Genomic DNA, 27105 nt, shown 5'->3' with positions numbered 1-27105 from the left:
AATAAAAGCTATACTGTTTACAATGGCAGGAACAAAACTGTTATTCTTATTCAAAGATGATATGATTTGCATGTTGAAAATTATCTAAAGATAAACCTTAGGAATTAAACATACTTAGCAAGATTGCTGGGTAGAAAAAAAAAAGCAATATACAAAAATTATGTCTCTCTACACTAGACCAAACAAAATATAAAATTTCCGAACACCGTACAATTTTCAACAGCATCAAATACCTAGGAATAAATTTAACAAAAGATGTGCAAGAATCCTTTGGACAAAACTGCAAAACTTTATTGAGAGAATTTGAACAGGTACATTTCCAACACAATAACAGCCTACATGGTTACAGCTTGTCTTCGTTTAAACCTGTGGTTTCCCTTCACCTGTAAGATAACATAACATTTGGATATATTAGTTAAAATTTTATTTAGATGGCACTAAAGCATACAGAGGACACCACAGTTTCAGTTTTATAACATGGACTAAAACCAGAACCCTAAGGGTGACCCTTGGCTTATATCCAGTTAAACCTCTGCAGAGACTCTGAAGGTAGACTTTCAGACACATTAACAATATTTGCTAAACACATCACTCTTTCTAGTGGTACAGAGAAACAAGTCGACTGTTCAACTTCAGAACTCACTAAACCCAATGCTTCTGTTGCGAGGTAGTTTTAAGTGGAAAGCAACATTTTTTTATACTTTTAGTAAAAATCAAAACAAATGAAACACCTAGGAAACAGAAGGAATTTTTAAAATTTCCTATAAATGCGTTGACTTGAATAACATTCTGAATATAGGATATCTAAAACAGTAACATCACACTTAGAATTGCTTAAATGAAATAAATAGAAAAGGCTAGTATTGCATTTGTTTCGGCTCCGTCTGTGGAAAAGTGCAAAACTGTTTCTAGGAGCTAGCGTAAGTCACCCTTATGCGGTAGTAGGTTCACCATTTGTCCCTGTTTTCATCCATACTCCTGCTGTAATTATGAACGGTGGATCTTTACATTCTTAAAAGCACTCCAGTTTATATAATGTCTGACATAGTTACACTAGTTTTAAGTCAGTACCATCAAAGGTAACATCAAATTGTGAAGGAAAATAGTACCGTTTCTCACAGCCTGGAACAAAGACAGAAAGTGGGGTGAAAAAAGGGAAAAACCTGGAAAGCCATATGTACACATAGAAAGGTAAAGAGAGACAGATAATATACTCCATATCTGTTCGCGTCTTTTTCGTGTTTCTTAAGACTCTCTTTCCTTTTCCCTTAGGTCTACACTTTTTTGACCTTTGATGATTTTTTATATTGGACGCACATGTAATTTATAATCTTTTCCTTTTTTAATAGCATATGTGTTGAAGGCTATGATCTTCCCATGAGTATATTTTAACTACATTCAATAGGTTCCTGAAAGTAGCCTGAAAACTATCTTTTAATGTAAAGAGTTTGGAATGGGCCAGGAATGCAATGAAAGGTAGTTTACTTCCTAAGCATCAAGTGCTTCCTTTAAATTCAGAAGCTATGTAATTAATAGTTGGTAATCTGCAAAACACACACGTAAGAACACTTAACTTGATTACTCAGGAAGTACTTCCGTTACGGTCTTTGCGTTTCAATCTTACCCACCTGATACCTCGGGACGCAAAATTTTCATGCCACATGTCACATGGTTAGAGATGATTATATCATAGTGCCTACATTTTCTTAGGAAGACTGGCTCATTAAGACTGACAGTGGGCAGTGGGGGTAGAAAGCGTGCTAAGCATATGCATCTTGCACCCGCCTTGAGTATCGCTGACTATCTGCACTTTCTCTGTCTGATCAGACATAGAGACTAGAAACTAGATTATCTCTTGAAATGTTAGTAGTTAGCCATTTGAGGCTTCATTTGGGGAAGGATTTAAAATGCAACTGTTCACATTTTTGTCCATTATATATCAATAAAAACTGGAAGGAAAAAAAGACAAAATGCAATTGTCTTTTGAGAGCCAGAGATTTCAGAATTTGGCAGAATCTGAGGACGGGCATTCACAACTCCAACAGAGAAACAACCGTCAAGCAAAGTGTTCGTTTTCTTAGTAGTGAGGAAACCTCCATTCAGGTGTTGTAACTTGACTCAGGTCAGAGTTTGATGATTTATCATAAATAAAATCATGTATTGTTTTGTGTGTTCAATGCAACAGAAACAGAGTATGCAAAAATCAGACCTGAAAATGATTTTTAAATATCTGATTTGAATTCACTATTTTTATAAGAGCAAAGATGGGTTTAGAAGTTAAGGGATTGGCCCAGAGTCACAGAAATTGGGTTAGAGCTGGTACTGGAACCTACTTCAAGGCTTCAGCATATGTCATACAAACTGATGTGTGTTACAAATGCACTACGTGTATGTTAAACGCAGAACTCTACAAACGCATATGAAAATTAGCAACTGTTGGTTAAAGGACTCATACTTAAAAGTAAGAAAATATTTTCATCTTTTATAATCCAGTATGGCTTTAACAAATTCGTTTCTATACCTGATAGTCCAGTAAGTCAGGCACTTAAGGTCGAAACTACATTTCAAATCACCTTTATAAGTGAACTGTGTTATAAAGAAACAGTACTGTTACCCCTGTATCGTTAAAAATAGTATATTGTGGAAACAGACACCCTATAATTTGCACACTTAATGGAGAACATACCTGCTCCTGGTATTTTAAAAGGGCTCTGGCTTTGGCAGTCTCTTCCCATCGACACCACGATCATGCTCATGCCCAGTCTCTGGCTTAGCCACTTCGCGTTGATCAGCTTCTGGGACAGGCCCTTGAAAATAAAACGTTGGTCAATTTAAGAAGTGAATCATGAGATATGAATAAGAGTTGATAATATTCACTCCTTCAGTGTTCACGAAATAAAATCTTAGGCTCGTGTGGAAACAAATGTGATGCTGAAGAACCACAAGAGCATTATTTTAGGAGTCTGTTACCAGAAACTAAGAAACCAGGGTTTCATTATCCTCTTCCTTTCCCAAGACCGCCCTCACACAACTTAGGTGCTCCCTTTGTACCTGTCTGTGTTATACGTGTGACTGTACTTATCAGTGATTTGTTTGGGTCTCTGACTAGACTGTGAGCTCAAGGTTGAAACCATGTCTCTCAGTTTACTCAGCATGTTACACGGAATGATTAAACACTAAGTGTTGAGGAGGGGAAAAAGACTCAAACAATACCTCAAATTGATTAACATTCTGCAAACCAACTGCTGTATCCTCTTCAAAAATGTCCGTGTCATGAACGACAGAAAAACTGAAGAATTATTCCAGACTAAAGAAGACTAAATAGACATGACAACTAAATGCAATGCATGATCCTGCACTGGACTCTGGATCAAGAGCAAAATTCTATCAAGGGAACTATAGGGACGACTGGGGAAATCTGAGTATACACTGAGAAAATTTTAATGACTGCATTTTCCTATGGTCGAATTTCCCGATTTAGGACAGTGATTAGCCAAGAGAATGACTTTTTCTTTCTTCTAAGGCTATCTATCTATCTATCTATCTATATATATATATATATACACTAATGTACTTAGGCTAAAGGGTCATAACAGTTGAAACTTTATCTAAATGACTCAGTATTAATAATAACAAACGTATCAATAAGTGTGTATGTGTGTGTATACATATACACACACGGGGAGGGGAGAGGGAAGAGGATATGAAACCAATGTGGTAAAAATTTAATACTTGGTAAATTGAGGTGAAAATAGATGAGTTAACTGTACTATTCTTGCAACTTTTCTGTAAATTTTATGTTTTTGGGGAATATAAAGGAAAAATTAAAGTGAATACCTGACAACTGCGTTGAACTTGAGGAAGACAAGAGGTTTTTTTTTTTATTTTTGGCAGGGGGGAGGTAATTAGGCTTCTTTATTTATTCTTAGAGGAGGTACTGGGGATTGAACCCAGGACCTCATGCAGGCTAAGCATGTGCTGTATCACTTGAGCTATATCCTCCCCCCTACTGAAGAAATAGAACGAAGCTGGATGAATAACTCCCCCAAACCTCAGACAAGAATACTGGGCTACAGGAATCGAAACAACATGCTATTGGCATAAAAACAGACACGTGGATCAATGGAACAGAACAGAGAGCCCAGAAATAAACCTACACACTTATGGTCAATTAATCTTTGACAAAGAAGGCAAGAATATACAGTGGAGAAAAGACGGCCTCTTCAGCTAGTGGTGTTGGGGAAGCTGGACAGCCACACGTAAATCAACGATGTTACAGAACACCCTCACCGTGTACACAAAAATAAACTCAAAGTGGCTTAAAGACTTAAACATAAGACAAAACACTATAAACCTCCTAGAAGAAAACATACACAAACATTCCCAGACATAAATCTTAGCAATGTTCTCCTAGGAGATGCAACCCAGGCAACAGAAAAAAAAAGGAAATATAAACAAATGGGATCGAACGAAACATACAAGATTTTGTACAGCAAAGGAAACTTATGGACTGGTAGAAAATGTTTGCAAACAATGTGACTGACAAGGACTTAATTTCCAGAATATATAAAGAGTCCATACAACTCAATAACAAAAAAACCCAAACAACTCAATCAAGAAATGGGCAGAAGGCCTAAACAAACATTTCTCCAATGAAGACATACAAATACAAAGCCGATAGGTATGAGAAGAATGCTAAATGTTGCTAATTATCAGAGAAATGCAAATTAAACCTACAGTGAGGTGTCATCTCACACCAGTCAAAATGATCATCATTCAAAAGTCCACAAATGATAAATGCAGCAGGTTGTGTAGACAAAAGGGAACCCTCCTCACCTGCTGGTGGGACTGTAATTTGATGCAGCCACTATGGAAAACAGTATGGAGATTCCACATAGAATTAAAAACAGACTTACCCTATGATACAGCAATCCCACTCCTGGGCATATATTCGAAGGAAACTCTATTTTGGAAACACACACCCCGATGCTCATAGGCGCACTACTTACAACAGCCAAGACATGGAAGCAGCCTAAATGTCCATCGACAGATGATTAGAAAAGAAGATGTTCTATATGTACACAATGGAATACTACTCAGCGCAAAAAAACCTGAAATAATGTCATATGCAGCAACATACGTGGCCCTGGAGAATGTCATTCCAAGTGAAGTAAGCCAGAAAGGGACAGAGAAATATCATATGATATCACTGATATGTGGAATCTTTTAAAAATGACATGAATGAGCTTATTTACAAAACAGAAACAGACAGACATAGAAAACAAACTAATGGTTACCATGGGGAAAGGCGAGGTGGAGGGATAAACTGGCAGTTTTGGATTTCCAGATATTAACTACTACATATAAATAAAACAGATAAACAGGGTCCTACTATACAGCACAGGGAACTATGCTCAGTGCTTTTTAATAGCCTATAATGAAAAAATGTGAAAACTTATATACATAGCTGAATCACTATGCTTTACAACAGAAGTTAACACAATGTCACAAATCGATTACACTTCAATTAAAAAAAATGAAAGCTATATTTAGGTCAAAAGGTCCTCTATGCAACATTCCACAAATGAAACCCATGTAGAAAAGAGTACCAAAATTAATAGCAAAATTATTTACTAATAACAGCAAATATAGTGTCTAGCAGTGAGCATAAAGGAAATGGGGTCGAAAGAAATGAATCGACATAGTTGTCTGTTACATTCTAGAATCCTTTAACAGTGGCCTGAGTTATAGAAACGTTTTGTTTCCAAATACTGCATATGCAGGAAAAATAATTTGTCTCATGTTGATCGGAATAACTCAGCTTTGGATTTTTCTAACCATAGAAGGACTTAACCACCTTTTAAAAGGTGGATTAAGATCATATAAAACCAGCTACTTGTACGCAAGTATCCTAAATTATCTCACCTTTATCAAACTTACCATTTAAAAATATCAATTAAAGAAACAGTGGCCATCATTCATGATTCATTTCTGATGCCTCTATCCAACTCCACTGAACTATCTTCTCCTGGGCCAAAACTGAGCTAAATCATAGTACAGTCATCTGAGTTTTAAGCAGAATCATTCACCATTATTTACGATAAAATAGGTGGCAGGAAGACACAAATTTTGGCGTGAAATACAAATTTTGTATTCAATAGTCAACTGCTCTCTGATAAACAAGATCCGTGTGCCTCAGTTTTCTCATTTATAAAGAAGGGGGAAATTTATTCTACTGAAGGATTGCCCTAAGATGCAAACTACACTCTCTTCACTTTTCCAGTCAATTCTCAGGCAGCGTTTGAGATCCCTTTCTGCTGTTTCCCTTCCTTCTCTTATTGGCATCTCAACATGCATGAGACATACACATACACACACACGCACATACACACACACACACACACACATCCCCACAAGACGCATTCCTCGTTCCTTTTCCTTCACCTTCAACTGCAGGTGCTCCTTCATCCTCTTTGGCTTTACCAGGTCTAAAGTCCTGACTTGAAGTTGGTGGCTCCCATCCTTGAGTTTGCTTATCACCGTGGGCCTAAACAGATGTGTGTGCAAATTAAAAAGTTCAGTTACTAACACATGCCAACAATATAAATATACACAATACACAGATATATTTGACTGTCAGTAAATCAAAACATATTTCTCCAATACTATTGGGTATAATTTTTCTTCATAAACTTACTTTTCCCACGGTGATGCTACTCCAAGGAAAGTGACTAGCACTTTGGAAGCTATTTTAATCTATGTTGGGAGGGATGTGTGTGATCAGTTGTTAATAAGCATGAGAAGGAAGGCATCAGTTATATTCCCTGGGAATATAACAGCATGCATCCAGGCAACACCAGAACGTCATCCTCCTGGATCAACGTTCTGTACCACACAGAAGACCTTTCAAGGTGTATCTGTATTGGTTCCACAACTTGTCACAAAAATTAATTTCTACTAATAGAAAACATCAAAAATTTTTTTATTTATTAATGGAGGTAATGGGGATTGAACCCAGGGTGTTTTCCATGTTAAGCACACACTCTACCACTGAGCTATACCACTCCCCCCCGAAAAAAAAATCAGTTGTTAAAACACTTACAACCACAGGCTGAACTGGATTGACAAATGCTTGATCATAACTTCTTTTCCTAGGTCTGTATGTTGACTTTACTCTCCGAAAGATATTTCCCACTGAAAATAAAATATTGTGCTTTGGAAAATGCATTTAAGAGGGTAATTATATCTGAACACTTCCATGGCCAAATGGTGATGCACACTAATTTTTGAATTTTGAAAATAAGTCTCAGGTAATTTAATTGTGTGTGCTTTCCAATCATACCACATCTGGCAACTTGTAAAAGCAATTGTTTATGTCATGCCCAAGCTGACAGAAAAATCACCATAAGACACATGGGAAAAGACAAGAAAAGATTTCCAAAAGGGTTGGGTTTCACAATGTGATTCACCATCATGGAGATATTTAAGAAAATACCACTACAGTAAATGGCTATTTATCAAAAAGTGGAAAGACAACAAGTGTTGGGGAGGATGTGGAAAAAAGGAAACACTTGCGCACTGTGGCTGGGAATGCAAGTTCCTGCAGCCACTGTGGAAACAGTAGAGGTGTCTCAAAAAACTACAAATAGAACTACCATAATGACTTAGCAATTCCACTCCTGAGTATCTATTGAAAAGAAAGAAAAACACTAATTCAAGAAGATACGTGCACCCCAATGTTCATACCAGCACTACTTACAACTGCCAAGATACGGAAGCTACCTCAATGTTATCAACAGACAAAGGGATAAAGAAGATGTGGTATATATATGGAGAGAGAGAGAGAGAAAGAGAGGGAGACAATGGAATACTACTCATCAATAAAAAATGAAATAATGTCATATGCAGCAACATAGATGGCCCAGGAGAATGTCATTCCAAGTGAAGTAAGCCAGAAACAGAAAGAAAAATATAATATGATATCACTGATATGTGGAATCTTTTTAAAATGACATAAATGAGCTTATTTACAAAACAAAAACAGACTCACAGACATAAAAAACAAACATATGGTTACCACGGGGAAAGGCGAGGTGGAGGGATAAACTGGGAGTTCCGGATTTGCAGATGGTAACTACTATATATAAATAAAACAGGTAAACAAGGTCCTACTGTACAGCACAGGGAACTATACTCAATACTTTGTAATAGCTTATAATGAAAACATATGAAAACTTATATACATAACTAAATCACTATGCTTTATACCAGAAATTAGCACAACATTGCAAATCGACTACATTTCAATTAAAATAAATTAAAGCTATATATATGTCCAAAGGTCCTGTATGTAACATTCCACAAATGAAACCCATGTAGGAGAAAAGTACCAAAATTAATAGCAAAATTATTTATGAATAACGCCAAATATAGGGTCTAGCAGTGAGCATAAAGGAAATGGGGTAGAAATAAATGAACTGGCATCGTTGAGAGTTACAATCTGGAATCCTTCAACAGTGGCCTAAGTTATATAAATGTTTGTTTCAAAATATTCCATATCCAGGAAAAATAATTTGTCTCATGTTAAACGGAATAATTCAACTTTGGATTTTTCTAACCATAGAAGGATATGACCACCATTTAAAAGCTGCATTAAAGTCATATAAAACCAGCTACGTGTATGCCAGTATCCTGAATTATCCAGCTTTTATCAAACTGACCATACAAAAACATCAATTAAAGAAACAGTGGCCATCATTCATGATTCATTTCTCAACTCTTTATCCTTCTCCATTGAACTATCGACTCCTGGGCAAAAACTGAGCTAAATTATAGTACTGAGTTTTAAGCAAAATCATTCACCTTTTTTTATGATAAAATAGGTGGCAGGAAGACACAAATTTTGGCATGAAAGACAAATTTAGTATTCAATACTCAACTGCTCTCTGATAAAAAAGATCCGTGTGCCTCAATTTCTCATTTATAAACGGGGGAATATTTATTCTAGTGAAGGATTGCCCTAAGATGCAAACTACACTCTCTTCACTTTTCCAGTCAATTCTCAGGGAGTGTTTGAGATCCCTTTCTGCTGTTTCCTTTCCTTCTGTTATTGGCATCTCAACATGCATGAGACAACACACCCACACACACACACACACACACACACACACACACACACACACACGAGGCATTCCTCTTCTCTTCCCCTTCACCTTCAACTGCAGATGCTCCTTCATCCTCTTTTGCTTCACCAGGTTTAATGTCCTGACTTGAAGTTGGTGGCTCCCATTCTTGAGGTTGCTTATCACCGTGGGCCTACACATATATGTGTGTAAATTAAAAAGTTTTGTTACTGACACATGCCAACAATATAAATATACACAATACACAGATATATTTAATATCTGTAAATCGAAAGATATTTCTCCAATATTATTGGGTATAATTTTTCTTCATAAACTTATTTTTCCCATAGTGATGCTACTCCAAGGAATGTTACAAGCACTTGGGAAGCTATTTTAATCTATGTTGGGAAGGATGTGTGCAATCGGTTGTTAATAAGCATGAGAAGGAAGTCATCAGTTATATTCCCTGGGAATATAACAGCATGCATCCAGGCAACACCAGAATGTCATCCTTCTAGATCAACGTTCTGTATCACACAGAAGGCCTTTCAAGGTATCTGTATTAGTTCCACAACTTATCACAGAAATTAATTTCTACAAATAAAAAAAACAAATGTTTTATTTATTCATTAATGGAGGTAATGGGGATTGTACGCAGGACGTTGTACATGTTAAGCACACACTCTACCACTGAGCTATACCACTCCCCCAGAAAAAAAGATCATTGTTAAAACACTTACAACCACAGGCACAACTGGATTGACACATGCTTGATCATAACTTCTTTTCCTAGGTCTGTATGTTGACTTTACTCTCCGAAAGATATTTCCCACTGAAAATAAAATACTGTGCTTTGGAAAATACATTTAAGAGAATAATTATATTTCAATACTTCAGTGGCCAAAAGGTGATGCAACCTAATTTTTGAATATTGAGAATAAGTCTCACGGTAATTTAATTGTGTGTACTTGCCAATCACACCACATCTGGCGACTTGCAAAAGCAATTCTTTATGTCATGCCCAAGCTGACAGAAAAATCACCATAAGGCACATGGGAAAAGACAATAAAACATTTATGAAAGGGTTGAGTTTCACAACATGATTCACCATCATGGAGATATTTAGGAAAATGCTACTAGAGAAAATGGCTATTATCAAAAAGTCAAAAGACAACATGTCCTCAACAGGATGTGGAAAAAAGGAAATCCTTGCCTACTGTGGCTGGGAATGTAAATTGCTGCAGCCACTGTGGAAACCATAGAGATGTCTGAAAAAAAGACAGAACTACAGAATGACTTAGTGATTCCACCACTGAGTATCCATTGAAAAGAAAGAAAAACACTAATTAAAAAAGATACATGCACCCCAGTGTTCCTATCAGCACTACTTACAACTGCCGAGATATGAAAGCTACCTCAGTGTCCATCAACAGACAAAGGGATAACAAAGATGTAGTACATGGAATACTACTCAGCAAGAAAAAATGAAATAATGTCACATGCAGCAACGCAGATGGCCCTGGAGAATGTCATTCCAAGTGAAGTAAGTCAGAAAGAGAAAAAAAAATACCATATGATATCACTTATATATGGAATCTGAAAAAATAACACAAATGTGCTCATTTACAAAACAAAAACTGACTCACAGACATAGAAAACAAACTTATGATTTCCATGGGGAAAGACGAGGTGGAGGGATATACTGGGAGTTCTGGATTTGCAGACAATAACTACTATATATAAATGAAACAGATGAACAAGGTCCTAATGTACAGCACAGGCAATTATATTCAATGCTTTGTAATAGTCTATAATTAAAAAATACGAAAATTTATATACATAACTAAATCACTAGGCTTCACACCAGAAATTAACACAACTTTGCAAATCGATTACACTTCAATTAAAAAGAAAAACTAATGCTATATTTAGGTCCAAAGGTCCTCTATGCAACATTCCACAAGTGAAACCCATGTAGAAAAAAGTACCAAAATTAATAGCAAAATTATTTATGAGTAACAGCATATACACTGTCTAGCAGTGAGCATAAAGGAAATCAGATAGAAAGAAATGAATCAGCATTGTTGTCAGTTACAGTCTAGAATCATTTAACAGTGGCTGGAGTTATGTAAATGTTTTGTTTCAAAACACTAGATATCCAGGAAAAGTAATTTGTCTCATGTTAATCTTAAAATAATTAATCTTTTGATTTTTCTGACCATAGAAGTATACACCCACCTTTTAAAAGCTGCATTAATTTTATATAAAAGCAGCTACTTGCATGCCAGTATCCTGAATTACCCAGCTTTTATCTAATTTACCATTTAAAAATATCAATTAACAGTGGCCATCATTCATGATTCATTTCTGAAGTCTCCATCCTGCTCCACTTGACCTATCTACTCCAGGGCCAAAACGGAGCAGAATTATAGTACACACATTTGAGTTTTAAGCAAAATCATTCACCTTTTCTTTACACTGACATAGGTTGCAGTAAGACACAAACTTTGGAATGAAATACAAATTTTGTCATCAAGAGTCAAGTGCTCTCTATTAAACACGATCCCTGAGTTTCAATTTTTGCATTTATAAAATGGAGGAAATTTATTCTAGCGAAGGATTGGCCGAAGCTGCAAACTATACTCTCTTCAATTTTCCAGCCAATTTTCAGGCAGTGTTTGGAATCCATTTCTACTGTTTTCTTTCTTTCTCTTATTGGCATATCACCATGTATGAGACATACACATACACAACACACGCACACACACACACCCCCAAAAGAGGCATTCCTCTTCCATTTCCCTTCACCTTGAAATGAAGATGCTCCTTCATCCTTTTCCTCTTCACCAGGTCTAATGTCCTGACTTGTAGTTGGTGGCTCCGATTCTTCAGGTTGCTTATCACCGTGGGCCTACACACATGTGTGTGCAAATAAAAAGTTTTGTTACCATTACATGTCAACGAAATAAATATACAGAATACAGAGATATATTTGACTATAAGCAAATCTAAAATTACTTCTTCAATACTAGTTGGTATACTTACTTTTAATAAACTTACTTTTCCAACAGAGACGCTACTCTAAGAAAAGTTACAAGGATTTTGGAAGCTATTTTACTCAATGCTGGGAGGGATGTGTGAACTCATTGTTTATAAGTATGGGAAGGAAGTCATCAGTTATATTCCCAGGGAATATAACAGCATCCATCAAGACAACATCAGAATGTCGTCTTCCTGGATCAACGTTCTGTATCACACAGAAGACCTTTCAAAGTGCGTCTGTGTTAGTTGAACATCTTTTCACAAAATATAATTCCTATTAATAAAAACATCAAATGTTCATTCATTTATTGATGGAAGTACTAGGGACTGAACCCAGGACATTGTACATATTAATCACCCACTCTACCACTGAGCTATACCCCTCCCCCACCAAAAAAATCAACTGTTAAAACACTTACAACCGCAGGCTCAACAGGATTGTCACATTGTTCATCATGACCCCGTTTCTTAGGTTTGTATGTTGACTTTCTGCTCCAACTCATATTTCCCACTGAAAATAAAATATCGTGATTTGGAAAATGCATTTAGTAGAATAAATATAATTGAACACTTCCATGCCCAAATGGTGATGCACACTGATTTTTGAATATTGAAAATACTTTGAAAATAAGTCTGAAAGTAACTTTATTCTGTGTGCTTCCCAATCACACAAAATGTGGAAACTTGCAAAAGCAATTGTTTATGTCATGCCCAAGCTGACAGGAAAATCAACATAAGGCACCTGGGAAGAGAAGAGCACATTTCTGAAAGAGTTTGCTTTCACAAGCTGATTGACCATTATAGAGATACTTATGAAAATACCACTAGAGAAAACGGCTATTATTAAAAAGTCAAAAGTCAACATGTGTTGGGGAGGATGTGGGAAAAAGGAAACCGTTACACACTGTAGCTAGAAATGTAAATTGCTGCAGCCACTGTGGAAACAGTAAAGGGGTCTCAAAAAATACAAATAGAACTACCATAATGACATAGCAACTCCACTCCTGGGTATCTATTGAAAAGAAAGAAAAACACTATTTCAAAAAGATACATGCACCCCAATGTTCATGCCAGCACTACTTACAACTGCCAAGTATAGAAGCAACATAAATGTCCATCAACAGACAAATGGATAAAGGAGACGTTGCACACACACACATACATAAAATGGAATACTACTCAGACATGAAGAAGAACAAACCTTTGCCATTTGCAATAATATGGATGGGATTGCAGCATGTTACGCTACGTGAAATAAGTTAAACAATGAAAGATAAATCCTGTATGATATCGCTTACATGTGGAATCTAGAAAATAGAACGACTCAATATAAAAAGAACACTATATTCACCAAAATAGAGAAAAACTCGTGGTTACTAGTGCAGAGAAGGAGTGGTAGATGGGCAAGGTACAGGGGGAGGAGTAAGAGCTACAAATTATTAGCTATAAAATAAGCTACAAGGACATATTGCACAACACGAGGAATACAGTCAATATTCTATAATAACTTTAAATACACTATAAATTTTAAAAATATGCTTGACTATATTTTACACCGATAACTTAGCAAATACTTGCATCCCCTATGCTTATATTAAAAGAAAAAGAAATTACCACTAGAGGATTAATACTTGAGTAACTACCATTTTTGGCACACTTTCATTTATTAAGGCCTTTCTCGGTCCCCCCTCAATGACATTTTATTGAAACACAAAGCCACACTTGTTCTTTTTCTGCACTGAAACGGCAGGGTTGACTGGTGGCAATAAAAACTCTGTGTAGCACTGTCTTACCTGGCACGATGCTCAGTGCACTACAAATCTCAGGACACAGTCAAAACCACACATCCGTCCGTTTCTAGGCTTTTCCTTTACCGTCACCTTGTCCCCTGTCCCTACCCAGGGGCCCCAGTGGCGACTTTGGATTCTCTGCACTGTCGGCAGTTTCAGTGTCTCCAGGACACAGATTCCACAAATAATGCCCTCAAGGCTCACCCCATCTTCACCCGACTCCCTGCCGTCCGCCTCCCACTGTCCCCCTGTTCCCACTGCCACCTCGACAGCCATGGCGGCAGTGACACCTGTGAGAAGGACGACGACCTCGAAAACCGTTCTCCTCCAAAGCCACAGATCGCACCGCCAGAAGCCCGCTGACTCCCACTCATACGCACGCACACTTAGACTCCCGGCAGGACGGATCTGTGACCTAACAGGTGATTGCAGCTGAGTAAAAACAGCCCAGTCGGTGAGACTCCATTCACACAGCCCAGCACCCGCAACGCACTGCACACGCTGCACGACGAGGGACGGGGAGGCGAGCAGTAACGAGCATGCGCACCATCTCCCTCTTGTGCCACGTGGGCCGGTTTCCCCGCCCTCCACGGGACCCCACCAGGATTCCCGGATCTCTGCTCTGTGGACAGTTCCTGGTGCCTCCACGGCTCAGATAACTCAAATAACACCCCCAAGAGTCACCCCATCTTCATCTGACCCCCACCCCTCAACCGCCCACCATCTTTCCTTGTCCCAGCCCTGCCACCACGACAGCAATGGCTGTCGCCACATCTGTGAGGACAATCACCTCGAGGACCCTCCTCCTCAGAGGCCACAGATTGCACAACGACCCCCCGCAGCCCCGATCCATGCAAAGCCTGCTAGCTCCCCATCACACTCACGCACCCTTAAACTCCCGGCAGGACGGATCTGCGGACCTACCAGGAGATCGCAGCCGAGTAGAAACAACCCAGACGGTGAGACGCGATGTGCACAGCTCGGCACCCAGAACGCGTTGCACACGCTGCACGCCGAGGGCCGATGGAAAGGCGGGCAGCCCCGGGCATGCGCACTGTGTCTTGCCTCAGCCGCGTGAGCCGGTTTCCCCGCCCACTAGGGGACCCCACCGAGATTCCTGGATCTGTGCTCTGTGGCAGTTCTGGTGCCTTCAGGGCTCAGATATGCAAATAATGCCCCCAAGAGTCACCCCTCCCCTCCCCTGCCCACCGTCCTCCCTTGTTCCAAGCCCACCACGAAGACCAGGCCTGTGGTGGCTGCCAGTAGAATGCCTGCTAAAATAGATATGTCAATATACTCTATAGGATTTACGCAAGACACAGAATCATAACCTATTATTCAAAATGCCCAGCATATGATTAAAAATTACTCAGAATACTCAAGAACCTAAGAAAAAAGAACAACCATATGACCTAGCAATTCCACTCGTCGATATATATCCAAAAGGAAAAAAACCCAGTAACTCGAAAAGATACATGCACCCCAATGTTCAAAGCAGCACTATTTGCAACTGGGAAGATATGGAAGCAACCTAACTGTCCATCAACAAAGAGACAGAGAAGTGGTATATGTATACAATGGAATACTACCCAGCCATAAAAGAGAAGAAAACTATGCCATTTGCAATACTATGGATGGGCTTGCAGCATATGGACCTAAGTGAAATCAGTTAAACATACAAAGACAGATAATGTACGATATCACTTTTACGTGGAATCTGAAAAATACAACCAGTAAATATAACAGAAAAGGAGCGGATTCACACATACAGCGAACAAACTACCGGCTACTTAGGAGAAGGAAGGGAGGAGGGGTAATATACTGGGGGAGGAGTACGAACTACAAACTTGAGGTATAAAATAAACTACAGGGTTATATTGTACAACATGGCAAACAGCCAATATTCCATAATAACTATAAACAGACTAAAACCTTTAAAATTGTGGATGACTATATTGTACACCTGTAACTCACCTAATACCCTACATCAACTATACTTAATTTAAAGGAGAAAGAAATTACCACTAGAGAATTAATACTTGAGTAACTACCATTTTTGGCACACTTTCATTTATTAAGGCCTTTCTCGGTCCCCCCTCAATCACATTTTATTGAAACAAAAAGCCACACTTGTTCATTTACAAACTGTCTACGTCTATTGTTGAACTAAAATGGTAGCGTTGAGTGGTGGTAGTAAAAACTCTTGTATCACTCTCCTCCCTGGTACTCTGCTCGGGGCACTGCTAATTTCAGGACACAATCAAAATCAAACATCAGTCCATTTCTAGGCCTTTCTTTACCGGCAGCTTGCTCACTGCCCACTGTCTGGGGCCCCACTGCCTACTTCGGATCTGTGCCCTGTCGGCAGTTCTAGGGCCTCCGGGACCCAGATGCCTCAAATAATGCCCTCAAGTAGCAGCCCTTCATCACCTGTCTCCCTAGGCTGTACCTCCCACTGTTCCCCCATTCAAGCCACCACCTCGAGAGCCATGACGGCCGTGACACCTGTGAGAAGGACAATGACCTCGAGGACCCTTCTCCAAGGCCACAGATCGCACCGCTGGAAGCCCGCTGGCTCCCTCTCAGACGCACGCACACTTAAACTCCCGGCAGGATGAATCTGTGGACCTACCAGCTGATCTCAGCCGAGAAGAAACAGACCAGACTGTGAGACGCAATGCAAACAGCTTGACACCCAGAACGCGTTGACACACTGCATGCCCAGGGCGGATGGGAAGGTACACAGCCTCAGGCATGCGCACTGTATCTGGCCTGAGCCACGTGGGCCGGTTTCCCCGTCCCCCAAGGGACCCAACCAGGATTCCCGAATCTCTGCTCTGTGGACAGTTCCGGGGGCCTCCAGGGCTCAGATAACTCAAATAACACCCCCCAGAGTCACCCCATCTTCATGTGACCCCCACCCCTCAACCGCCCACCATGTTTCCTTCTCCCAGACCTGCCACCACGACAGTAATGGCTGTCGCCACACCTGTGAGGACAACGACCTCGAGGACCCACCTCTTCATAGTCCACAGATCGCACGACCATCTGCCGCCGCCCCATATCCACACAAAGACCACTAGCACCCCCTTACACGAATGCACACTTAAACTCCCGGCAGGACAGATCTGTGGACCTACCAGCTGATCGCAGCCGAGTAGAAACAGGCCAGACAGTGAGACGCGAGGCGCACAGTTCAGCACCCAGAATGCACTGCACACGCTACACGACAAGGGAAGATGGGAGGCGAACAGTAACGAACATGCGCACTGTCTCTCTCCTGTGCCGAATGGGCTGGATTCCCCACCTCCCATGGGACCCCACCAGGATTCCCGGATCTCTGCTCTATGGACACTTCCTGGCGCCTCCAGGGCTCAGATATGCAATTAACGCCCCCAAGAGTCACCCCTCCCCTCCACCGCCCACCGTCCTCCCTTGTCCCAGCCCACCATGAAGACGATGGCTGAGGTGGCTGCCAGTAGAATGCCTGCTGAAATAAATTGGCAATATACTCCATAGGATTTACACAAGATCAAGAATCTCGTAACCTAATATTCACAGTGTCCAGTATATGATTAAAAATTACTCAGAATACTCAAAAAGCTAAAAACTGAACTACCACATGACCTAGCAATTCCACTCCTCCGTATATATCCAAAAGAAACAAAAACACTAATTCAAAAAGATACATGCACCCCAATGTTCGTAGCAGCACTATTTACAATTGCACAGAAATAAAAGCAACCTAAATGTCCACCAACAGATGACTGGATAAAGAAGCTATTTTATATATATATAGTGTCTATACAGATAGACATAGATAGATAGATCTATATACATACATAAAGAATGGAATGTTACTCAGCCTTAAGAAAGAACGAAATTTTGCCATTTGCAGCAACGTGGATGAACTTGGAGGTGATTATGTGAAATGTAATAACTCTAACAGGGAAAATTCCAGACAATATCACTTATGTGTAGAAGCTAAAACATAAACCAGTGAATATAACCTAATACTAGAACCAGATATAGAGAACAAACTAGTGTTTACCAGTGGTAGGAGGGGCAAAATAGAAGTCAGACAGTAGGAGGAACAATCTATTGGATGTAAGATATGCTCCAGGATGTACAACGTGGGGAATAAGAGCCAATATTTTGTAATACCTGTAAGTGGAAAGTGACCTCTAATATTCTATTTAAAATTAAAGTAAAAATACTCAGACTATGAAAACAACAGGGAAATCTAAGCTCACATGGGAAAGAAAATCAATGCAGAAAAGAATGAAATGCTGGGATTATCTGACAACATCCTCAAAGCAGCTACTGTACAAATGCTTCAACAAAGCAATCATGCTCACGTTTGAAACAAATGTAGAAACAGAAATTCTTAACACCAAAACACACAGAGAGAGAGCTTATATTTCAAGAAACAAATGGAAATTTTAGAAGTTGAAAATATGATAACCAAATAAAAATCTCACTGCATGGGTTTAATAGCAGAATGGAGATGAGAAGGTTAACCTGAAGACAGAACAACAGAAATTATTCAATCTGAACAATTCAGGAAAAAAAATTGATTGAAAGTAAAATAAACAAAATCTCCAGGACCGGTGGGAAAATACCAAAAGATATATAATTTTTAAACAAAACATATATAATTTTCCTTCAGAAACCTAGGAAAAGTGAAAGAATATGGAAATTAAAAATGAAAATTTTCAAGTAATAATTGATGAAAACTACACAAATTTGGCAAAAGACATAAACCTACAGATTCAGTAAGCTAAGCAAACACCAAACAGGTTAGACCCAGAGAAATCCATACCTGGCCATATTAGAATGAAACTGCTGGAAACTGAAGACAAAAAAAAAATCTTGAAAGCAGAGAGAGAAAAGAGATGCATTACTTACAAGAGAACAAGGATTCAGTTGACTGCAGAATTCTTATCAGAAATCATGTAGGCAAGGACGAAGTGTCTTTTAATGTTTTTTGCTTGAGTTATAGTCATTTTACAATGTTGTATCAATTTCCAGTGTAGAGCACAATTTTTCAGTTATACATGGACGTACATATATTCATTGTCATATTTTTTTTTGCTGTGAGCTACCACAAGATCTTGTATATATTTCCCTGTGCTAGCTCTATCGTATAATCTTGTTTATCTGTTGTATATGTGCCTGTCAGTATCGACAAATTTTGAACTCCCAGTTTATTCCTTCCCACCTCCCACCCCTTGGCAACCTCAAGTTTGTATTCTATGTCTATGAGTCTGTTTCTGTTCTGTATTTCTGTTCTTTGTTTTGTTTTTTTTTTAGATTCCACATATGAGCGATCTCATATGGTAGTTTTCTTTCTCTTTCTGGCTTACTTCACTTAGAATGACATTGTCCAGGAACATCCATGTTGCTGCAAATGGCGTTATGTTGTCGGTTTTTGTGGCTGAATAGTATTCCATTGTATAAATATACCAATTCTTCTTTATCCAGTCATCTGTTAATGGACATTTAGTTTGTTTCCATGTCTTGGCTATTGTAAATAGTGCTGCTATGAACATTGGGGTGCAGGTGTCTTTTTCAAGCAGGGTTCCTTCTGGATATATGCCCAGGAGTGGGATTTCTGGGTCATATGGGAAGTCTATTCCTAGTCTTTTGAGGAATCTCCATACTGTTTTCCACTGTGACTGCACCAACCTTCATTCCCACCAGCAGTGTAGGAGGGTTCCCTTTTCTCCACAGCCTCTCTAGCACTTGTCATTTGTGGACTTTTGAATGATGGCCATTCTGGCTGCTGTGAGGTGATAACTCATTGTAGTTTTGATTTTCATTTCTCTGATAATTAGTGATACTGAGCATGTTTTCATGTGCCTATTGATCATTGGTATGTCTTCCTTGGAGAATTGCTTGTTTAGGTCTTCTGCCCATTTTTGGATTGGGTTGTTTGGTTGTTTCTTATTAAGTCGTATGAGCTGCTTATATATTCTGGAGATCAAGCCTTTGTCGGTTTCATTTGCAAAAATTTTCTCCCATTCCGTAGGTTGTCTTTTTGTTTTACTTATGGTTCCCTTTGCTGTGCAGAAGCTTGTAAGTTTCATTAGGTCCCATTTGTTTATTCTTGCTTTTATTTCTATTGCTTGAGTAGACTGTTCTAGGAGAACATTTTTAAGATGTATGTCAGATAATGTTTTGCCTATATTTTCTTCTAGGAGGTTTATTGTATCTTGTCTTACGTTTAAGTCTTTGATCCATTTTGAGTTGACTTTTGCGTGTGGTGTAAGGGAATGTTCTAGCTTCATTGCTTCACATGCCGCTGTCCAGTTTTCACAACACCATTTGCTGAAGAGACTGTCTTTATTCCATTGTATATTCTTGCCTCCTTTGTCCAAGATGAGTTGACCAAAATCTTGTGGGTTCATTTCTGGGCTCTCTATTCGGTTCCATTGTTCTATATGTCTGTTCTTGTACCAATACCATGCTGTCTTGATGACTGTAGCTCTATAGAATTGTCTGAAGTCTGGGAGAGTTATTCCTCCAGCCTCTTTCTTTCTCTTCAGTAATGCTTTGGCAATTCTAGGTCTTTTGAGGTTCCATATAAATTTTATTATGATTTGTTCTAGTTCTGTGATATATGTCCTGGGTAATTTGATAGGGATTGGTTAAATCTGTGGATTGTCTTGGACAGTATGACCATTTTAACAATATTGATTCTTCCAATCCAGGAGCATGGGATATCTTTCCATTTTTTAAAGTCGTCTTTAATTTCCTTCATCAATGGTTTATAGTTTTCTGTGTATAATTCTTTCACCTCCTTGGTTAGATTTATTCCTAGGTATTTTTTCACTTTGGGTGCTATTTTAAAGGGGATTGTTTCTTTACTTTCTTTTTCTGTTGATTCATCATTAGTGTAAAGAACTGCAACTGATTTTTGAACGTTAATCTTGTAAGCTGCTACCTTGCTGAATTCCTCGATCACCTCCAGTAGTTTCTGTGTGGACCTTTTAGGGTTTTCTATATATAGTAACATGTCGTCGGCATATACTGACACTTTTACCTCTTCTTTTCCAATTGGGGTCCCTTTATTTCTCTCTCTTGCCTGATTGCTGTGGCTAGGACTTCCAAGACTATGTTGAATAGCAGTGGTGATAGTGGGCATCCTTGTCACTCCCTTCTGGCCTGCAGTGTTCGTGTAGAGAAATCAGCTGAAAGCCTTACGGGGGTTCCCTTGTAACTCACTCTTTGTTTTTCTCTTGCTTCCTTTAGGATCATTTCGTTATCCTTGACTCTGGCCATCTTGATTATGATATGTCTTGCTGTGGATCTGTTTGGGTTCTTCCTGTTTGGGACCCTCTGAGCTTCCTGTACTTGGATATCTGATTCCTTCTTTAAATTTAGGAAGTTTTCAGTCATGATTTCTTCCAATACCTTCTCAATCCCCTTTGCTCTCTCATCCCCTTCTGGAACCCCTATTATGTGTAGATTGTCATGCTTTATATTATCCCATAGGTCTCTTTTATTGTTTTCATTGGTTTTTATTTGTTTTTCTCTCAGCTGCTCTTTTTGGATGCTTTCTGTTAACCTGTCTTCTAGGTCACTTATTCGTTCCTCTGCCTTATCTAGCCTGCTTTGTACAGCCTTTAGATCAGCTCTCATCTCAGCAAATGAATTTACCAATTCTACTTGGTTCTTCTTTATAGCTTAAATTTCATTTTGCATATTTTATATCTCTACACTCTATCTCTCTTAGTTCCTTCAGTACTTAGATCACTCCTTTTTTGAAGTCTTGATCTAGTAGGCCATCAATGTCTATTTCATTGATAGTTCTTTCAGGGGATTTCTCTTGCTCTTTTAATTGGGAGTGGGTCTTCTGCTTCTTCATCTTGCTCATATCTCTCTGGCACTGTGGCTTATGCAGTATCAGTTATCTATTATGGTCCTTAAGGGGTTTATTTATTTATATATGTCATGAGTATGCAGAAATAAAACTTTTTAAAAAGAGAGGATTTTAAAAGAAGTGAGAAAGAAAGGTTTGAAAACAGTGTATAATCAATAACAGAAGAGTAAGTTGAATCAGACTAGCACTTGAGTTGAGACATCTTAAAAAGGCGGGAATGTGTTCTCACGGAGACCCCGCGCTCTTAATGATTTTAATGCGAGGTCTTTCTGTCTTTGCCCTGTTTCGTGAACTCAGCTTGCTGCTTCCAGAGGCCCTCCGTTGGCGACCCTGGTCTGTGCTGCTCCCATTGTCTATCAGCAAGCAGATCGTGCCCCCTACCAAGACTGCGGTCAGGTGGTACACTCTTACATGGTGGACAGGCAGGTCACTCCCCCTCCTGATGACGCAGTCAGATCCTGTGCTCATGGGAGGTAGGCGGGTGAATCACACCCACTCCCTGCACCACAGTCAGGTTCTGAGCTCCTGCCAGGAAGGCAGGTGGCCACCAGCCCGCTCCTGGCGCCCGGTCTCTCCCCTGCTCTGTGCAGCTGCCCACTCCACCCTGGGTCCGCCCTCCGTACACAGGCTTGGGGAAGACAGAGGAACAGCCCCGCCCCTGCTCCAAGCCAAAACTCAGCTCCTTGTTTGTTTTGGCAGAACAAGTTCTCTGAGGTACCAGGACAAAAAGATCCTATATGCCTCGGGCTATGAACAAGTCTCATTCTCGCCTTTGAGGCTGCTAAGCCCTTAGGTACGGATTCAGGTTTTGACCCCAACCCTGCTGGGTGCTAAGCACCAGAGGATATGGCGGCAGTGGGTGAGTTCTGCCTCTCTTCTCCAGAAAACATTCCATGGGTTTTTGGAGATGGCTGTATGGGCCCTCTTCCCGCCAGGGAACATAAGCTGCGGGGTTTTTTTTTTTTTCCATATTTTATGGAGGGCTCAGTTTGTTTTGCCTTGTGTACCCACTCATCTCAGGCAACACAGCACCTTGCATTTCCCTGGGGTTGCCGCTGTGAAGCCTGCCCCAGTCCTCTGCCTGGCTCAGGCAGCCTGTCCTGTCCCCCAGCTATCACTTAGCCTATAGGGCTGGGAGTTGTAGAGACCCCCTGTGCCTGTTTAACTTAGTTCTGTCAGTCAAGGGGTGCTCCATACAGATCCAAGCCTCGGAGGGTCCCCCTCCGTCCCGCTGACCTCTCCGTTGGCGAGGGGTGAGACCCAGTGAACGAGCGCTATTTCTGCTTTGCCACTCCCTCCTCGTGGGACCGATCCCACACTGTTCTGCTTTTTCTTCTTTCTTCTTTCCTTTTCTTCTACCAGATTTGTGGCGTCTTCATCTATTCAAGAGGGCAATGTTCTGTCAGAGTGCAGCAGGTGCTCTGATTGGCTGGGTGGTTCCGTGGATGTTAGTTTTGGTGTGTTTGTGGGAGAGGGTGAGCTACAAGCGTCCTTCTACTCTGCCATCTTGGCCCCCTCTCTCAACATTTTTTAAATGCTGAAGGTAATGAAATGTAAACCCCAAATTCTTCGTCTAGTAAAAATCTTTTTCAGGAAAGCACATGTTTAAAAAAATATGCAGATGAAGAAATATGACAAGTGTGGTTAGCAGACCTGAAAGAATTGCAATCAGAATTCTTCAGCCAGAAGGGAAATGATACCAGAAAGAAACTTTGAACATCAGGGATGAAGGAAGCGCTGCAATGAAATTGATAAGTATGTGGCCGCATATACTAGACTAGGCTTCTCTTTTTGAAGTAATTAAAAATATATTTGAGGGGAGGGTAAACTCAAGTAGTGGACTGCATACTTAGCAAGCATGAGGTTCTGGGTTCAATCCGCAGTACCTCCTCCAAAAAACACAGAAATAAGTAAACCTAATTACCTTTCCCCTCAAAACACACACACAAACTAAATAAATAAATAAATAAAATATATTTGAGGATTGAAAGGAAAAATTTAAACATTGTCTGATGGGATTCCAATGTATATCGTTGAAATATATAAGACAGCTATAACATAAAGAGTGGGAGAATGAAGGGACCTATATGGTGGTACGATTTCTACTTCCATGCGGAATGGTGAGATGTCGATTCTCAGTAGTCTATGAAGAGTTAAGTATGTATATTTCAATTCCTAGATGAAACACTTTAAAAAAAAATACAGAGATGAAGTTAAAAACACAATAGATATGTATTCTGGTCAAGATGGTAGAGTGGCAGGACCACGAGCTTGCCTCTCCTCACGACTACAAAGAAACTGCAACTGACTGTTAGACAACTATTCAAAGAAAAAAGACTAGAACCTAGAAAAGAAGATCGCCTTCAACTGGAAACATGAAGAGAGAACCACAGCAGGATGGTAGGAGGGGCATGCTCTTGATATAATTGGACCCCATATCCCCCAGCTTGGCCACCCACAAGCTGAAGGATAATTAAGTCGCAGAGGCACTCCCACAGGGGTGAGAGTTCTAAGCCCCATGACAGGCTCCACAGCCCAGGGTTTTGGTGTTGGGAGAAGAAGGAAACTCCAGGACAACCTGTTTTCAAGACCAGTGGGGCTTAGTTCCAGGAGCCCTCTGGGACTGGGGTAAACAGAGACTTCACTCACTTGGGAAGTGAACACAGAATCTGGCGTGTGCCAGGTCTAAAGGCAGAGGCGGTGATTTCATAGGAACCTGTGCCAGGCCTGCCGGCTGGTTTGGAAACCTCTCCTGGGGAGGTAGGGAATGGCCGCGGCTCACCCAGGAGACATAAAAGCTGGTGGCGGACATTCCGGGAGTGTTCATCTACATGAGCTGTCCTGGAGGCTGACATCTTGATTGCATCATCAGCACCAAGACCTAGCCCCACCCAACAGCCTGTAGGGAAGCCTCAGGCCACACAACATACAGGGTAGCAACACAGCCCCACCCATCAGCCCACTTCTTAAGCCACAAACAATTCTAGACAAGGCCCTAAGCACCAAAGGTCCGGCTCCTTCCTCTCCCCTTACAGGACAATGGGGTTTCTTCATTTTTTTCTTATTTTCAGAACAGTGGCCTTTGGGCTCTGCCATGTACACCCAGGAGCGTGAGGCGGCACGTTGGGAGAGGACCAAGGGAACTCTCGGCAACAATGTTAGGCGTTTTTACCTTTTTGGAAACATTTTGCAGAACTACTTGTCAACTATTTGAGGTGCTAAGAGCCGAAAGCTTGAGGCTCTGTCACGGTCTTCCCCACCTCCTTCTCTCCCTCTCTCAGCCTTTCCTTGCAGCTTCCATCGCCTCTGCATTGACTCTACAGTCTTTGTCTCCTCCCCACCTTTGGCTGGGGGTGGAAAGCAGTCCTGGCTGAGACGTTCACACCCCGGCAAGGTGGCTGCCAGAGAATGTTGGTGCTAACACACCAGTTTCTTGTCCTTTAGGGGAGGTCAAGTCCAGGCCTCCACTTGGCTTGCAAAGGGACGTTTTCAGAGTTTTCTTTCTGTCATTTGGGGTGTCTTCGCCTCTCTTATTTCCCCAGTAAACTCTGAAACTTAATTAAAAAAAAAAGCTAAAGTTCTCAGCGTTCTTGGAAACAATGAAGAGTACATATATGGAAATTCAAAAATATACGTGCAGTAAAAACAAATGATCTATCAAGCCATGAAAGACACGGAAGAAACTGCAAAGACATATTACTAAATGAAAGAAGCCAGTCTGAAAAAGCTACAACCTGTACCTTTCCAACACAATGACATTCTGGAAAAGGCACAGCTACAGAAACAATGAAAAGATCGTGGTTTCCAGGGGCTTAGGGAGAGGGAGGCAGAGAGGAATGAATAGATGGAGCAGAAGGGATTTTAGGGCAACGAAATTTCTCTGTATGATACTAAAGAGGTGGCTACACGTCATTCTGCATTTGTCAAAACCCATAGAATGTACAACATCAAGAGTGAACCCTGATATACACTATGGAATTTGGTTGATCATAATGTGCCCATGATGGTTCAATTATATGAAATATGTCACACTGATGAGGGATGTTGACGGTAGGGGAGTACATATGTGTGACTGGGGAGGGCTATGTGCAAACTCCCTGTATTTTCTGCTCAAGTCTGCTGTGAACCTGAAACTACTCTGAAAGAATAAAGTCTATTAAATAGAAATTTTAAAAAAGAGCTCTATCTTAGCTGAATAAAATCACTTGAATTTTTTAAGAAAGAAATTAAATTTAAAATTTTAGGAAAACATCAAATAACAACTAAAGTCATCTTATACACCATCAGTTCTGTACTCAAACACTTCAGGAGCTTGTACGCTCCTGAACAAGGAAAAGAGCAAGGCTCTGCATTTAGAACTGGGACCCCCGAACCTGCTTCTTACTGAAGTCAGAGATTCTCAATTTTGTCAAAACTCTGCCTTATCCTCTTTGTGAGGATCTGATGACGTCATACATGTACAGAAAGTAGCACAAAGAAATGGCTAACAGATGGTACGTACTCTATAAATGTGAGTTTTTAGAGTAAAAACCTATTATTAGATAAAAGAACTCAATAAATGAAGCTATACTCAGCCATTTGTGACCATACAGCACAGCTCAAAAGCATCTAAGGGAAGTTAGTGAGTGATGACTTCTTTTTTAATGGTTTCATTTTTTATTTTTCATTCAAGTATATAGTTGACTTACAATGTTGTGTTAGTTTCCGGCGTACAGCAAAGTGATTCAGTTATATTTTTGCAGATTCTTTTCCATTTTAGGTTATTACAAGATATTGAATATACTTTCCTGTGCTATAAAGGTCCTTGTTATTTATCTAGTTTACACATAGTAGTGTGTATGTATTAATCCCAAACGCCAGTTTATCCCTCCCACGCCATCCCCTTTGGTAACCATAGTTTTCCTACATCTATGAGTCTGTTTCTGGTTTACAAATAAGTTCATTTGTACCTCTTTTTAAGATTCCAGATGTAAGTGATATATGATATTCGTCTTTCTCTGAAAGACTTACTTCACTTTGCAGAACAATCTCTAGGTCCATCTGTATTGTAGAGTGATAACTTGTAACTTTCTGTGTACAGAAGATCAGTGTCAGCACAGAAACAGGAGCAGGTAGCTTTTAGAGTGACAGCATCATTAGAGGCATCTTGCAGGGGAGATGGGCACCTCACAAAGTTGGAAGAGATGGGAACCTGCAGCTGCGCCTTCTGTCTCTGCCTTTTCAGCAGGGATCCAATCTTAAGAGAGAGAAGCAATCCAGAAAC

At 40.1% G+C, this 27105-nt stretch overlaps 1 protein-coding gene across 3 annotated transcripts; it reads right to left on the bottom strand.

Annotated features, from left to right (window-relative positions):
* Positions 1-266: 266 nt before the first annotated feature.
* On the bottom strand, positions 267-17203 carry LOC140691921 (uncharacterized). Of its 3 annotated transcripts, none has more exons than XM_072956398.1 (9): positions 17098-17203; positions 12587-12678; positions 11934-12036; positions 9866-9957; positions 9213-9315; positions 7103-7194; positions 6445-6547; positions 2687-2807; positions 267-383 (listed from the first exon to the last, which is right to left on the bottom strand). In XM_072956398.1, the coding sequence occupies exons 2-8, from the start codon at positions 12668-12670 to the stop codon at positions 2701-2703; spliced, it is 684 nt and encodes a 227-aa protein (XP_072812499.1). In that variant the 5' UTR covers positions 12671-12678; positions 17098-17203; the 3' UTR covers positions 267-383; positions 2687-2700. The 3 variants fall into 3 exon arrangements, with proteins under 3 accessions (XP_072812499.1, XP_072812498.1, XP_072812500.1); XM_072956397.1 differs by lacking the exon at positions 17098-17203 and adding an exon at positions 16590-16750; XM_072956399.1 differs by lacking the exon at positions 17098-17203 and adding an exon at positions 14342-14451.
* Between the last annotated feature and the right edge of the window lie 9902 nt (positions 17204-27105).

This window comes from Vicugna pacos, chromosome X (assembly GCF_048564905.1).
Source record: "Vicugna pacos chromosome X, VicPac4, whole genome shotgun sequence".
In the NCBI taxonomy this organism is placed as follows: domain Eukaryota; kingdom Metazoa; phylum Chordata; class Mammalia; order Artiodactyla; family Camelidae; genus Vicugna; species Vicugna pacos.
Note: the sequence above shows the minus strand (reverse complement) of the source record. Positions and strands in the feature narration are given on the sequence as shown.